Source organism: Patagioenas fasciata, chromosome 15 (genome assembly GCF_037038585.1).
Source record: "Patagioenas fasciata isolate bPatFas1 chromosome 15, bPatFas1.hap1, whole genome shotgun sequence".
Classification (NCBI taxonomy): domain Eukaryota; kingdom Metazoa; phylum Chordata; class Aves; order Columbiformes; family Columbidae; genus Patagioenas; species Patagioenas fasciata.
The window spans coordinates 1,477,866-1,492,201 of NC_092534.1; the positions used below are offsets into that span (position 1 = coordinate 1,477,866).

Here is a 14,336-nt window from a genome sequence, read left to right on the forward strand (position 1 = left end):
CACTCCCCCTTTCCATATTGATCCCCAGGAATGAGTCCCCCCTCAGTCTCCTCTTCTCCAAACAGCTCCAGAGCCCCAGCTCCCTCAGCCTTTCCTCACACGGCAGATGCTCCACTCCCTTCAGCATCTTGGTGGCTGCGCTGGACTCTCTGCAGCAGTTCCCTGTCCTTCTGGAACTGAGGGGCCACAACTGGACACAATATTCCAGGTGTGGTCTCCCCAGGGCAGAGCAGAGGGGCAGGAGAACCTCTCTGACCTACTGACCACCCCCTTCTAACCCACCCCAGGTACCATTGGCCTTCCTGGCCACAAGGGCCCAGTGCTGGCTCATGGTCACCCTGCTGTCCCCAGGACCCCAGGTCCCTTTCCCCTACGCTGCTCTCTAATAGGTCATTCCCCAACTTATACTGGAACCTGGAAAGAAGCTTCATGGAAGATTATAACTCTGCTTCAATTCATACTACGCTAACAGAAAAACTATTTGGAATTTGTTTAAGTGAGACTGATGTGGCAATTCAATTGAACAAATGATTTTAAATTCTGATAAAAGCTTAATTTAAAAACATTTTTGTTTAAATGATGTAATAAATCAGGATACTTTGTGTCTTTGGGCAAATCACTGAAGCTCACGTTGTGCCACACTCTGACTCTCCGTCCAGCTACAACTGAAACAGCACGAGTACTCCTGGAATTTTGGAAAGTGCAATCTGCAGTTTATTTAGAGATATCACAGCAATAAGACCTGAAACAAAACAGATATCAAGTCCTACCCAAACACCGGGAGTTTGTAAATCGAGATATGAAAATACTCTGCTCTGAAATCTGGGGAAGTGAGTGAAAGGGCAATTTCGGACTGGAACAGTATTTTGTGATGTGTAGGTGTGACCCCTGGCGGCAGCGACCTGGGCTTGTGTTCCACACCAACACTGACCGGCAGGAGTTGATAAGATAGGAAAAATTATATGGCTCAGTCTGGAAGTGTGCTGAAACAACATCCAAAGCCTGTTGTTTCTTACTCCCGTAACAGCAAATCTCGAAGAGATGCCAGTTGGGAATGTTAAATCCTATCCAGCATTACACTGGCATCATGCTGCGGGACAGATCACAACGTCAGAAGGAACCGAGTGCATTTTATACAGGTCTGGAGACCCCGCACAGACTAACGAGCCATGAGAGAAGAGCAGCATCATTCTGTAGAGCAGGGCGGTGACCCAGAGCACGCACAGACACGACAACACTGAGCACACGGAGGAACGTCCATCCTTTTCCTGGTGATTAAAGGTCCTTACGGACACCAGAGCAGTTATTTCTGTGGAGGCTGGGTTCAGGTTTGCCCTGAATCTGTTTCCCACACTACAGACTCAGACTTAAGTCTTCAAGTGTGGTACATGGCAAGCAAGAGAACAAGATGAAACAGCCTCAAGTTGTGCCTGGGGAGGTTTAGATTGGATATTAGAAACAATTTTTTCTCTCAAAGGGTTATTAAGCTTTGGAACAGGCTCAGTGGTGGAGTCCCCATCCCTGGGGGTGTTTAACAGATGTATAGCTGAGGTTCTTAGGGCCAGGGGTCAGAGGTGGGCCTGGCACTGTCAGGTTGACGGTTGGCCCTCATGATCTCAAAGGCCTCTTCCAACCCAAACGATTCTCTGATTCTACTGCTTTGAAACAGCCACAGTGCGCTGATCAAGTACCAGCTCCAATATCTCTTCATTTCCTTGTCTCTGAAAGTTCCAGTTTTAAGAGTCCTAACTAGTCATTCAACTGCTTAAAAACACGTATAAAAATACCCAGAGTTTTTACAGTGATTATACTCCAACCAACAAAATTGCTATTGGGACTTTGAGTAAGAGTAGGGGCAGGAAAACTATAGTGCCAAACAGAACATTTTTAGGAACAGGGAAATTACAAATTCAGTCATATGTGCTTTGCTTAACGCTACCAAGACTAATGTAACGTAAATAAATTATTTTATCCTTTTTAAATGAGAAAGCAATCCTCCCCAACAAACACTTGGTAAAAGGAGTCCTCTTTTTGGGTTTTTTTAAGCAATTAAATAAAGCAATTATTACAGAATCTGAGGAAGGCAAGATGCATAAATGTCTATGACACCTAACATTTAACAAGCTACTTTTTATAACGTATTGTTAGTATTGTGAGCAAATACTTCTGGAAAATGATGCAAAAAATATAGAAAAATTCTTTTAAATTACTTTCAAGCCCAAAAGATCTCTTTTGAAGCACCACCTTACCTAGCAATGAAAAACTAGAAACCAATCCGCAATAAAAATCTTGGGAACAGCATCCAACACTGGGCTGTATGAAAGATCACTCCAGTTCTGCTCGAGGGATTAGGGATGCAAAGCGTAGCTGCTCTTTGCTGCTGCGGGGCTCAGGTCTCAGGACATCCCTGTCAGCTCATCGGGACCTCATGTCCTTACCTTAAATACTAACATTTAGTAGAGGAACAACAGGGCTACTCGCCTGCAGTTATTAGATGACTTTTTCTTGGTTTCTTCTGACTTGGATGGTGTTCACAATCTCAAAATCAAATTGCCCGTTCTCAAGCTTGCTTGCTGAACCTCCTACTAATTAGCGTCTGGTGTTGAGCAGACTGCAGGAGGAAACTTATTCCTAAACCCCTGACCTGTCTTTCACATGAACCACCTATAGAAACTCTCACCTCCTCACAGGAGAGGCTGTAAATAAAATGATCAAAGGCCCACGACATTCAACAAGCACCACATACAAAGATTTCTGAAGAGCAGCTGATAAGGGCTGCAACACATCATTACAAACAACATCCAGAGGACACCATTCAAAAATAACTGAAGGCGATTAATCATTACCTGTATTGGAGTAAATCTGCATCCACAGATCAAAAATAACAAGCAAAACCAGTGGTACTTGCTAATGACAAACTTGGAAAAGGAACAAACCCAAACCCAACCACGTAAGGCAGGATAGACTGTATCACTCACCAAAGGCACTGAAAAGCTGGTAAAGGTCACTGGTCTTCCACTCTTTGGGGAAAGTAACATGAAGAACATGATCTCGTTTCGGCTGCACTGCGGAACAAAAATAAGATTCACTCCTGGTATCTTTAGAATATCTAAGATGGTCACGTAGGGTTGTTTTTCTAGTAAGAAAAGAGGCCAAGATCTATATCAGGCACCAAGGAAATGTACCTGCAGTTACGCACGAAGCGGACACAGTAAATCCTACGGGCTCTGCAGGAACCCAAAACAGCATCACGTGCAGTGGGAACTGCCCACAAACCCAGGCCTTCACACCCTTGTGCCACGATCAAGGAGAGAACTAAAAACCAACAGCCTCTTCATTCTCCAGCTCGAGCTTCAAAAAATTCGTAACAATAATTAAACGTGTCTGGTTTTCTGTCAATAAAAATGTACTGTGAAACAATGACCAACTCAGTTTTCAGATAACATTAGGTACAAGTTAGAAGGTACACACTGACAGGACTTTTTTAAAATTAAAAACTGTGTCAAAAAATAGCATAGAAAGGCCAACATGTAAAGAAGTAGTGCAAGAGAAATCTTTGGTGCACACTGAAAGTTATTCAGAGTTTTGTGAATTAGAGAGAGAGAATCCAAGTCTCAAATGCCGGAGCCGGTGAGGGTGCAGCAGGAATTATCACTGTCCGTCTGTCCCGTGACACATCCCACCCGCATGCCTGCTCCTGGGCACCACCAGAGGCAGGAGATCAACAGGAGCGATTTTTGCCTCCCCAGGAAAGATCATTTGTACATAAGAAATCACCACAATATACACGCGAGTGAAGTTCCTTTCACTGGACACAAGAGCTTTTAGAACCCATGAATTCCTATCATATTTTAAAAAGAAGCAAGTGGAATTCTACATTTTGCAGTGCAAAGATACTGAAATATTTTTCATATTCATATGAAACTATTAGCAAGTCATTAAGTGAGCCTCTCCACAGGTATCTGCAGAGATTTCTGGTTTTATGCATGACATTGCGTGTCTCCCCCTGTCTTTTTATGTCTGATGTTAGACAGAGGCTGAACCATTGAAGTGGAGTATTGCACTTAGTTAAAGTAACTCACCGGTTAACTACACACAGCTTTCTGTGATCAGATCTTAAGTTGACCACACAGAGGCACTGCCAGGAAGAGCTTCCCTCTTCTGCGGGTACAGAGACATAGGGACTGACTTTCACCTCAGTGAATGACCCTCCTGAATTCCTTTGTGATACACACCTTTCTTGTTTTGATCTCCTTTGCTTCCAGCATTGAAACAGGAGAGTTATTCAAGGTGGATCTGTGTCCAAAATCAGACCGTCGGCCACTTGCTATTGCTACATCCGACTTTCCAGGGTACTTGACCCCATTGCACAAGGCAAACCTGTTGGGATCTTTGCCACATGTGGTTAAGATGCAATTTTACACTGTTTGCTGATGAAAGCCTTGTGGATTGCTAATTTCATAAATACAGCTAAGCATTAGCAATTACTACAATTCAGTTACGACGACTAATTGCAGTAAGCGGCAGTGTCTCAGCCTGCTATGTGCTTTAGAGGAGAAAGCACATTTGTTTCTAGGTGTAAATCTGTTACACAAATAAGTCTTCATTTTTGCATCAACTTGAGAGCTGCAGCTTTCAACAGCTACTGTGCTTCCTGAATAGACAGACTTTCATGTGCTTTGGTTTTAAGCCTCTCCATCCCTGCCCAAAGGATCAATGGAATTTTTATTCCCAAATAATATTTTAACATCTTGCATAAACTCAACAGAACACAACTGTTCCACAGAGGCCTGTAGAGCTCAAGTTCCTACCCAAAACATGTCAGGAAAATAGGACAGATTTCCAAATGCTCTGTCTTCTTCCAAGGAAGAGACTGCAGCAATTATATTCAAATAGAAAAAGGAAAAAAATCTCCACAGAAGCACCAATACGCCCATACCAACAGTAAAAACAAGACAGAAATACTACAGTTGTAACCCAGCATCTCATAAGCAAAATACAGAATGCTTCATGCAATCAGAGGAAAATAAATTTCGTAAGTTTTGGGTTGAGTTAGTACTTGTCCTGCTCTGCATAAAGAACCTGGTTTTTCAGTTGAAAAAAGCAAAAGACCAGGACATGACCCTGTGTTAAGTTGCAACATGGTGTCTAATTGGTTGGTCAGCAGAACCCACACAGCTTATAAAGAGGTAAATCTATCATCTGTCTGATCGTACCGGCCGAAATAAAATTGACATTGGAGACAGGTATGCAGGAATGCAGCCTTGTCCAGATAAATCTGCTCACTGAATGTGTCAGGGCAGCCAGCATCCAGCCAATCGTGATGTGCTTGTATGTGCTTTTTTGCAGAAAACAAGCCAGGTTAGCACGTGTTTGTAAGAAACTCCCTGTTAACACATCACGGGTTTGCATGAGCACCTGAGCACCGGGGCGGATGGAGACACAAGCAGCAGTCCCTTCACCAGCTCACGTGAACTCTTCTTCCTTATATCCACTACTTCAAAACCAAAAAAGAACACCACATTTTTTAAGCAACTCTTGTGACACTACACAAGCCGAACACCCCATGAGCTGGGTTAACAAGATCAATTCTCGCTGCACAGCCCTTTGAGCAGCCGGCAATTCCAAGGTTCACGATCTGCAATCCAGTAGTGGAGAACTGTAACAACTCCAGTTCCAGATGTTCTAACAGCTTTTTTCCTATTGATCAGAGAGAAGAAACTATTCCTAACCCTCCAGGATCAGCTGATTCTGAAATTTGCTCTGTTAAACCTCTATCCCTTCTCCCTGCTCAGGTGAGAAATACTTGGTTCATATTCTGTTTGGCAGTTACTTTGTGCAGCAACCTCATTCTTTGCAAACGAGTTTTTAACACACAGTAACAAAAGAAGATGATGAAAGTCACTTTGACATACTCAATACTCTTTGACCTGTCATATGTTACCAAACTCCATTATTTCTGGAAAAAAGACTCTGCTAAAACTCCCTACAGACAACACCAACCAGACGGTTTCTTCGCCCCACAGGAGCACTGAAATCTCAGAATGGAAAGAAGTTGTTCCTAAAGCAGCCAGCCAAACATGCCACCCTAGATGTACTTTTCATTTTGAAGCTTAGAAAATCTCCATTGTGCTGTAACATCTCCATCCGTCTGTTCCACAGGAGTGGCTTTCACAGAGTCACAGAGTGTCAGGGATGGGAAGGGCCCTGGAAAGCTCATCCAGTGCAATCCCCCATGGAGCAGGAACACCCAGCTGAGGTTCCACAGGAAGGTGTCCAGGCGGGTTTGAATGTCTGCACAGAAGGAGACTCCACAACCTCCCTGGGCAGCCTGGGCCAGGCTCTGACACCCTCACCAGGAACAAGTTTCTTCTCATCTTTCAGTGGAGCCTCCTGTGTTCCAGTTTGCACCCATTGCACCTTGTCCTGTCACTGGTTGTCACCCAGAAGAGCCTGGCTCCATCCTCCTGACACTCCCCCTTTCCATATTGATCCCCAGGAATGAGTCCCCCCTCAGTCTCCTCTTCTCCAGCTCCAGAGCCCCAGCTCCCTCAGCCTTTCCTCACACGGCAGATGCTCCACTCCCTCCAGCATCTTGGTGGCTGCGCTGGACTCTCTCCAGCAGTTCCCTGTCCTTCTGGAACTGAGGGGCCACAACTGGACACAATATTCCAGGTGTGGTCTCCCCAGGGCAGAGCACAGGGGCAGGAGAACCTCTCTGACCTACTGACCACCCCCTTCTAATCCACCCCAGGTACCATTGGCCTTCCTGGCCACAAGGGCCCAGTGCTGGCTCATGCTCACCCTGCTGTCCCCAGGACCCCCAGGTCCCTTTCCCCTACGCTTTCAGATAAAAGAGATTTTCAGAGGCAGACTTTTTTGGCAACTCTCCTTGGCTAAGTACCAAAACAACCCCATAAGCTGGCTGGCAAATGGAAGAAACATCTTTACAGCTGAGAAGCTTTGGCACCGCCTCAATGACCCCAAGTATTTATCCATTCTTCCACTCAGGATCAAACAGTTGGAGAAAGAAGTATGCAACATAATTAGATAACAGTTACTATTAAACTAGCATCTAATAGAGGGTCACATCCTCCAGTCAGAGTTTTCGGGTGCATGGAGTGGAAAATGTCTTCAAACCTGAAGAACTTATGGCTTTACTGTTTCACTCCACATAAAAGGGATGTTTGCATCATTTGATAAGTGGCTAATAAGTTAAACACAGCTGATGTCCCATGCTTTAGATACACAACAATTCATCTTTACACTTGCTTCTGCAGGAAATTTGTCAGAATGGTAGTAAGTTTACAATAAAATAAGCTACTTACAGTCTGGTCCTTCCAAATTGAGGTACGGTATGTCCATTACTCTCATAAGAAATAGCCTGGAGCAAAATGGAAAAGCACCATTAGCAAACCTCTGCCTAAGATCCTTTAATAACCTTTCCTTTCTATGGTTTATTTAGATGTTGCTCCTGAAGAAACAAAATTAATCATCCCAACCATTTCTTAAGCTGTATTAAAACAGACCTTCTAATTAAGCCCAATCCACCATCTAAATATCCAGATTAAAAAGTTACTTGGCATCATGCTAGTTATTTTACTGATTCAACAGAACAAGAAGCCCCACACTGTTACTGCTGAGAACAATTAAAGCAGGTGGGGAAATGACCATTTAGAAAGCAGCAGCTGTGCGCAGTAAGAGCCACCTGCTCGGTGGATGGTGCAAAAGCTGGCGTTCCAAATGCGCATCCCCGCTTCCTGAGCGCTGCACTCTGCTTTTAGATAGAATGGATCTGAAAGCCCTAGAACTGCCCAAGCCATTGCGGCACTTCAGTGGAGATAAGCAGGATGAGTCCTTTGCACTTTGACATGGAACTGAAGAGCTTCTCAAAACACTCATTAAATGCTTTCAATAAAAGCTCACGTGCAGCTCTTCAAACAATTTACTCCAAATGAAGTCGCCTAAAATTGTCAGAATATAACTTCGAAAAGCTTCTAAAATGCTTATCAGATTACAGTTACAATATTCAGCTAAGTAATACCTGATCTAAACAGGTGATAAAAACATGCCAAGTGTGCGGAGTGATCTGTAATTCCCCTCCATACCACATTTACTGCCAGTTTTTCAAGGTTTGAATATCACATCACTATGGTCACTCATGCCACTGAAAAGTCTACTAGAATGCAGCTGATAACTTGGTTTTACTATAAATACTCACAAGGAAACCAAACCAAACCAAACAACACTGAGGAGAAAACGCACTGAGCTAGAGGGTCTTGAGAGAAGTGGCCCCAGCTCTGATACTCACTGTCCCATCTAATTTCTCCTCCCAAGTCTCAGGAATACCCAGTACAACATGCACCGTGGCCCCCTGAGCACTGCAGGAGCCAAAAGGAATTTCATCAATACAAATGAGAAACATCAACATCAATTAACTGTAGAAACTTCAACAATTCCAGCACAGCACTGAGTAATGAAGATTTTACAAAGGAGCCAGAGTTACTTATGTGTAGCCTTAGGTGCCCTACTCTATAGCTCTGGCTTCATTATCACTCTGAATGGGACAGGGGTGACACCTGGAGAATGAATCCACCTGCAGAACACAAGGAAACAGAGAAAAATGTTCTTACTCTGACATCTCCTAGAGATCCAGGGTAATACTGACAGGACACGCAGCGCTATTGCGCAAAAAAGGAACAAAAAATAGCCATCCACCCAAAAACAACAGCCGGGAGAGCCAGTGATCGGGCCACAAGGGCGTATATTTGAGATTAAAGGAGGGAGAATATGAAGAGGGAGCGTAGGACACATTTCCGAGGGGGAACAGCAGGAGGTGGCTGTCCTGTCTGTGCTGGAAGAGGTTGGGCAGGGTCGGATGCAGCTCTGGGCTCTGCTGCTGGGCTGGGCTTTACTGCAGGCTCCGTTCCATCGATTACCTACGATTTGTGTTCACGTCTCATGCGAAATACTGACAAGGTCACTGTTAGTAGGAGCCACGGCTGTCTTCAGACTCCAGAGCAGGGGATAAGCAAAGCCTAAATATACAGTATTCCACCTAGTTAGGAAAAACTGTTTAGTCTTCACTGGATGAAGATTGTCTGTCATCTATGCAGGACAGCAACAGTTAAAAAAAAAAAAAATAGAAAATAAAAAAATTTAAAATGCAGATTTGGTTCAAGTTGAGCCACCTGAAGAGAAAGCTTTCCTACAATTCTTGGAACCAGCTGCTACTCAAATAACTAGTTTAGTTCCCTAGGTAGCAGCTTCAATCAACTTCACCTTTATTTTTATGACAATACAACAAAAACTTGTGGTGAGAACATGAGTTAAGTTGCCCACCCCCAGGTGTTACCATGGGGAGGAAAACATGACAGTGGCCAACAGCAAGAACAGACTCAGGCCAAAAAATGCATTTAACCAAGATCAGTATTTTATCCTCTGAGATAAATCCTACATTTATTTGTTTGGTCAAAGTGCTATTTCTCTAAACAGTACATACACACACACTCCATAAAAAGATGATATCAATACTGATCTTAATACTAAGGGCACTTGCAGTGTGTTAAAGCAGTAACTGTAGCACTAACATCACACAGATTATGAACACTGAGTTATAGCATAATCCATAATTCAGCATTCATAATTATGGTTGTAGGATTCCTCGCCTATCCGCAGAAAATTTGAACTAATAAGGTTGTTCTGTATGACAACGTGAACCCTACTTTATATTAAGTTAGCCAGATTTGTAAGGCTGTAGCTTTTCACTACATTCATTCACAATTACTGAAAAGCTATACTGACCAACCTAAAAAATGTTATTTCCCACACAAATTTTGGTTTCTAATATCCCTTTGTATGAAAAAAAATACATTTCTTAGAAAATTCAGCTATTCAGCTTAATAAAAGATGGTGGTTTTATTTCTGTACACCCTTTTCACATCCTGCCTCCAGCTACATCAAAAGAGAAAAGCAAACAAACACAGCCCCACCAACATTCAAACAACACAAAGGGATCCAAAATAAAGTTGGTGTTGAACGTTTGGGAGGGGCTTGTAGGTTGGGGTGGGGAGATATGGAAGAAGAGATGTTGCTCTAAACAGAACAGGTCAAAAAACTTCAAATTCCAAAGCATATAACAGCATAACATTCGAATTATACACATAAGAGTTTAGGTATTACAGAAAAATGAGTCCCTTCATCTCACCTAAGTGTTCACCAGGGATTACTCACAGCAGATTGTTCACACTAACATGATTTTTCAAAGATGTTGTATACACAATTAAGCATAAAGATTAGAGAAATGCATCTCTGGAATTTGTGGCTTATTGAGTTATTTACTGTATAAATTACTGCATTATGCCTAAAAGAGCCAAGCGACCCTAAGGGAAAGTCTGTTTCTAATCAGTTCCACTCTTACAAGAAGGTGACCTATGTGCATCATTAACCTATAAGAACATGAACCTATACGGTGGCTGACGCTCTTGAGAGGCAAGCCAGAAGTGCCATAACTTTGCTGACATAATGGAAGAGGTCAAAATAACTACTGAAACAAGTCTGTAAAAATCAAAGCCCAATTTTCCAGTTTGAAATTTACTCCCTCTGTTCATCTTAGCAACGTCTATTCAAACAAAACAATTCCAAAATCCTCTCAGTCACACCAATCACATAAAAGTGTAATTTCCAAACTGTATTTAAATATCAACACCTAGTATTCTGCAATCTTGAAATTAAGACTTTATAAGCAACCCAAAGAATAATAAAGTGGTCTATCTTTATAATAGTTCAAACTGAGAGCATTGCTTCTAAATAACTGCCTTATAGTAAACTCCGTTCAGCTTCTTTCAGGAAAAGCTTTTGTGACAAACAGTATAACTTGCATTCATTCAGCTTACTGTTTGCACGTTGTAGTTTGTGTTTTGCTTGAAGAACATGACTACAGCACCAAGGAAAAGGTTTCCTTGCTCTGACTGCTGCCCACAGGATCAGGGAGGACTTCTGGAGGAGGGAGGAAGAGAGTTTTTCTTCTCCCCAGGAGGAAGAGAGGATGCTCAGCTAGGGAAAGCCGCTGCACCGCAAACTAGAGAGAACTACGCGCAGCAGGAAGCTGGAGGCCCAGAGCATTCCTGCAAAACAGCCTCAGAAGCAACATCCGTACTAGGGACCTAAGGTATTATCACTGCAAACTCCTCACGCCCTGGATGCTGCTCACAGGTGCTAAACAGACCAAGTACTGGAAACAGAGACTGGGCTGCAAGGACACACTGAACAGAGCACAAGGCTTGTTGATTTAAGTAGCCAACAGCTCTGATTTCTGACAGCTGAGTTGTCTCATTCTGGTTTGTTATTTTGCACTACAGCAAAAAAACCCACCTCAACTTTACAAAGACAAGTATTTGCCTGCTGACGGTAAGAAAAAGGTGAGGTAGCAGCAGCTCCAAGCTCTGACCAAGGTGAGCTCACAGATGTTGGTTAGAATACAGCAAAGCTTCAAAGCTCTTGTGAATGCAAAACATGGCAAGACTTCCAAGTTTCCATGATCTAAAAGCAATATATAGCTTTTCTGAAACAAGAAGCTACAAGTTCTGAGTAATCTTCAGTCCTTGCTTAAAAAATGAAAGAAAAACAAAAGCAGCACTGTTCTCCCTACAATTTTCTGTTAACCTTCCCTTTCATTACAGTTCAGCAGCATTAACTCCAAAGCCAGAACAGACAAAGCAGGTTTGTCTCAAAACTTTGAAATGTTTCTGTGAGAGAAACGTCACATTTGAAATATACAACTACCTCAAAAAGCTTAAATTTAATCTATTATTGTGACAATTTTCGGAGCTTCAGTTTGTACTCATCGCAGGTATGTATCTCGAGAAAGAACTGAAACCATTTTGGTTAATAATTGAAAAAACAAGCCCCTCAATGGCATCTCCTCACTGGCAAATGTGTGTGTGCTGGTCTTACAGAACACAACCCTGTGATAAATCCTGTCTTAAAACCAAACTGTGCTGATTAATTCTGTCATCACCTTCACATCCAAATCAAGTAGTCACTGCGTTCAATCTAAGGAATGTACACACAATTTGTAACATCTGCTAGAACACACCTCACGTCCTAGTATCAAGAGAATCACCTAATTGCTGTCACTATAGTTATTTGGTTTCCAGACCACTAAAAGCTGAATGTCACTGATCATGATTATTCCCTCATTTCTGTGGCCCATCTGAAGCTAAAATCATTAATTTTGCCAGCTCCTATATGATAGGGTTTTAAAGGATGGAACTTCTCCTGTATTTAAACAGAAGTACTAGCTGCTTTTTAATATCCTTTCCCATTATGTGACAGGTTACACTGTCGTTAGAAGCTTCAGAAGGTAAAATCTACAGATTAAATATGCAAAGAATCAAATCTGTGCATAAAGACTTTTGGGTTTCTCAAGTCTCACTTCAATTTGTTCAAATTATTTGTATGAAGTTCCAATTCAAAAGCAAAACACTAATTGCAGCATCATCCCATTAACTACCAATCGTGTATGTTTATTACACCTTCTTAAAAATGTGTTACTTGATAATGTTAAGTCAATACCTTTGTGTTATTTGGATTGATATTGCAGTAGGGATATTTTAGTTTGTCCAGACTGTTTGGAGTACTTGGTTTTAACCATCACCAGCTCCTGACAGTGTCCTGCAACGTAAAGAACACCTGAACAGCTTTCTTCAGTTCCACTACTCCCAATGCTTACTCCAGAAATAGAAATGTCCATAATTGTAGACATATTCTCAACACTGGCATGGACAAGGTCTTAAAGCAGCTCAAGTACTCTTCTAAGCATCCTTTCAGAAGTCAGCAGCAAGTAAACCTTTCTCTTCAAAAGAAAGAGCATTTACTTTACAAATTTTGCAGCATCACTACTGTGAACCAGAAAGCCAATCGAAACCGAAGTGTAAAGAAAAACGCAGTTAGCCATTGCTTCTGAGGCTAGAGATGCGTATTCTAAGGCTAGTGCTGCACTCCCATGTGTTAGCAGGGCTTTTAATACAACTACTTACTTGTTAAAAAAAGGCTCAATGAGTTCCGATCTAGCAGACACGTGGCTTTTCGGTGGACTGAGGAATGAACCTGATGAATGAAGAAGAAATTCCACATGTAACAAGCAGCTATGGACAGAACTAAGGAGAAGGGTTGAAAAAGCCTGCGCAGATACCCAGGAAATTTGCCATGGAGATGAAGCACAGCCCGGTAATGTAAGCGTCATATCCTGCTTCGTGAAGCTGTTCGGAAGCTGTGTCGTAACTTGGAAATCCCTCTGCGCTTTCTGAGGAGAAAAGATAATTTGTAAAGACATGATCACAGAAGTTAAAGCCCTGAACACATGCAGTTTTCTATTATCTGCAAAAAAAAAAAAGTGGAAGGATTTTCTGTGATTCTCACCGATTTCCACCAATAGTTCTAAACACAACTCCACTATGTGTATATTGCCCATCTTTAAAGTCCCTTTCATCAAAACACTAAATATTAAGAGGGGAATTTACATTTAGACCAAGAACAAAAATAACCAAAACACTTTCTTTGCTCTGAAGGAGGAAAACACTTCAGAAATAAAACCATTTTGATCTACCCTTACCAACTTTAGGAGGGTTGAATGGAACCTCTTTTAAACGCTTTTCCAGTTCTGCAAGGGATGTATTATTAATGATCTCCTGCAATAAAAGACACCATTAATTGCCAATGCCAAGCACTTTTTCCCTGGAAACTGAAATCAAATAAGGTAAAACGAACATTTATCGCTGCCACCTTGTGCTCTCTAAGGATTTATATATTGCTTCATTGCAAACGAACACACCAGAGAAGTCCGTCAAGACGAGTTTTAAAAAGTTAACTTGCCTTCCCTACAACTTAATATCTGTAAGTCATAAGCATTTATTAATGCTTTTCAGAATTCTTCATGATGAATTATGCAACAGTAATATTGCTATGTGAATCTGGTTCCACGCATGGTACGTGTGGCAGAGGAAAAGGCAGCACTCACAGAAAGGAAAAATACCCCAAATATTGGCTATAAATGCTCAAAGGCATTTAAGTTGCTCCTACACTTGAGATTAGCAGAGTTGCATCACTGAATCCATATGTGCACGTATAAAATCTCTCAAAATATATGCAGATTATTAATTTCTTCACACCAAACTTCTTGAGTAATTGAATACACTTTTTAAATCAGTACAATGAAAAAAAACAACCCAAACCAACCTGCAGAATCAACAGCAAAAGAAAACCAAAAAATGTCACACAATCTTTCTTAACACTGCCTGAAATTCTGAGGACCCAATTTCCTTGAGCTCTAAATC

General features: G+C 42.0%; 1 protein-coding gene across 3 annotated transcripts in view; it reads right to left on the reverse strand.

The window, feature by feature from the left end:
- Positions 1–14,336, reverse strand: part of PARN (poly(A)-specific ribonuclease) — a 251,745-nt gene that overhangs the window by 32,756 nt on the left and 204,653 nt on the right. For all 3 annotated transcript variants that reach the window (XM_071815352.1, XM_065850999.2, XM_071815353.1), the window contains 5 exons: positions 13,616–13,691; positions 13,196–13,306; positions 13,041–13,110; positions 7,329–7,384; positions 2,979–3,065 (listed from right to left, as the gene is read on the reverse strand). In XM_071815352.1, coding sequence (XP_071671453.1) covers positions 2,979–3,065; positions 7,329–7,384; positions 13,041–13,110; positions 13,196–13,306; positions 13,616–13,691 — 400 coding nt within the window. The remainder of the gene's footprint in view (positions 1–2,978; positions 3,066–7,328; positions 7,385–13,040; positions 13,111–13,195; positions 13,307–13,615; positions 13,692–14,336) is intronic.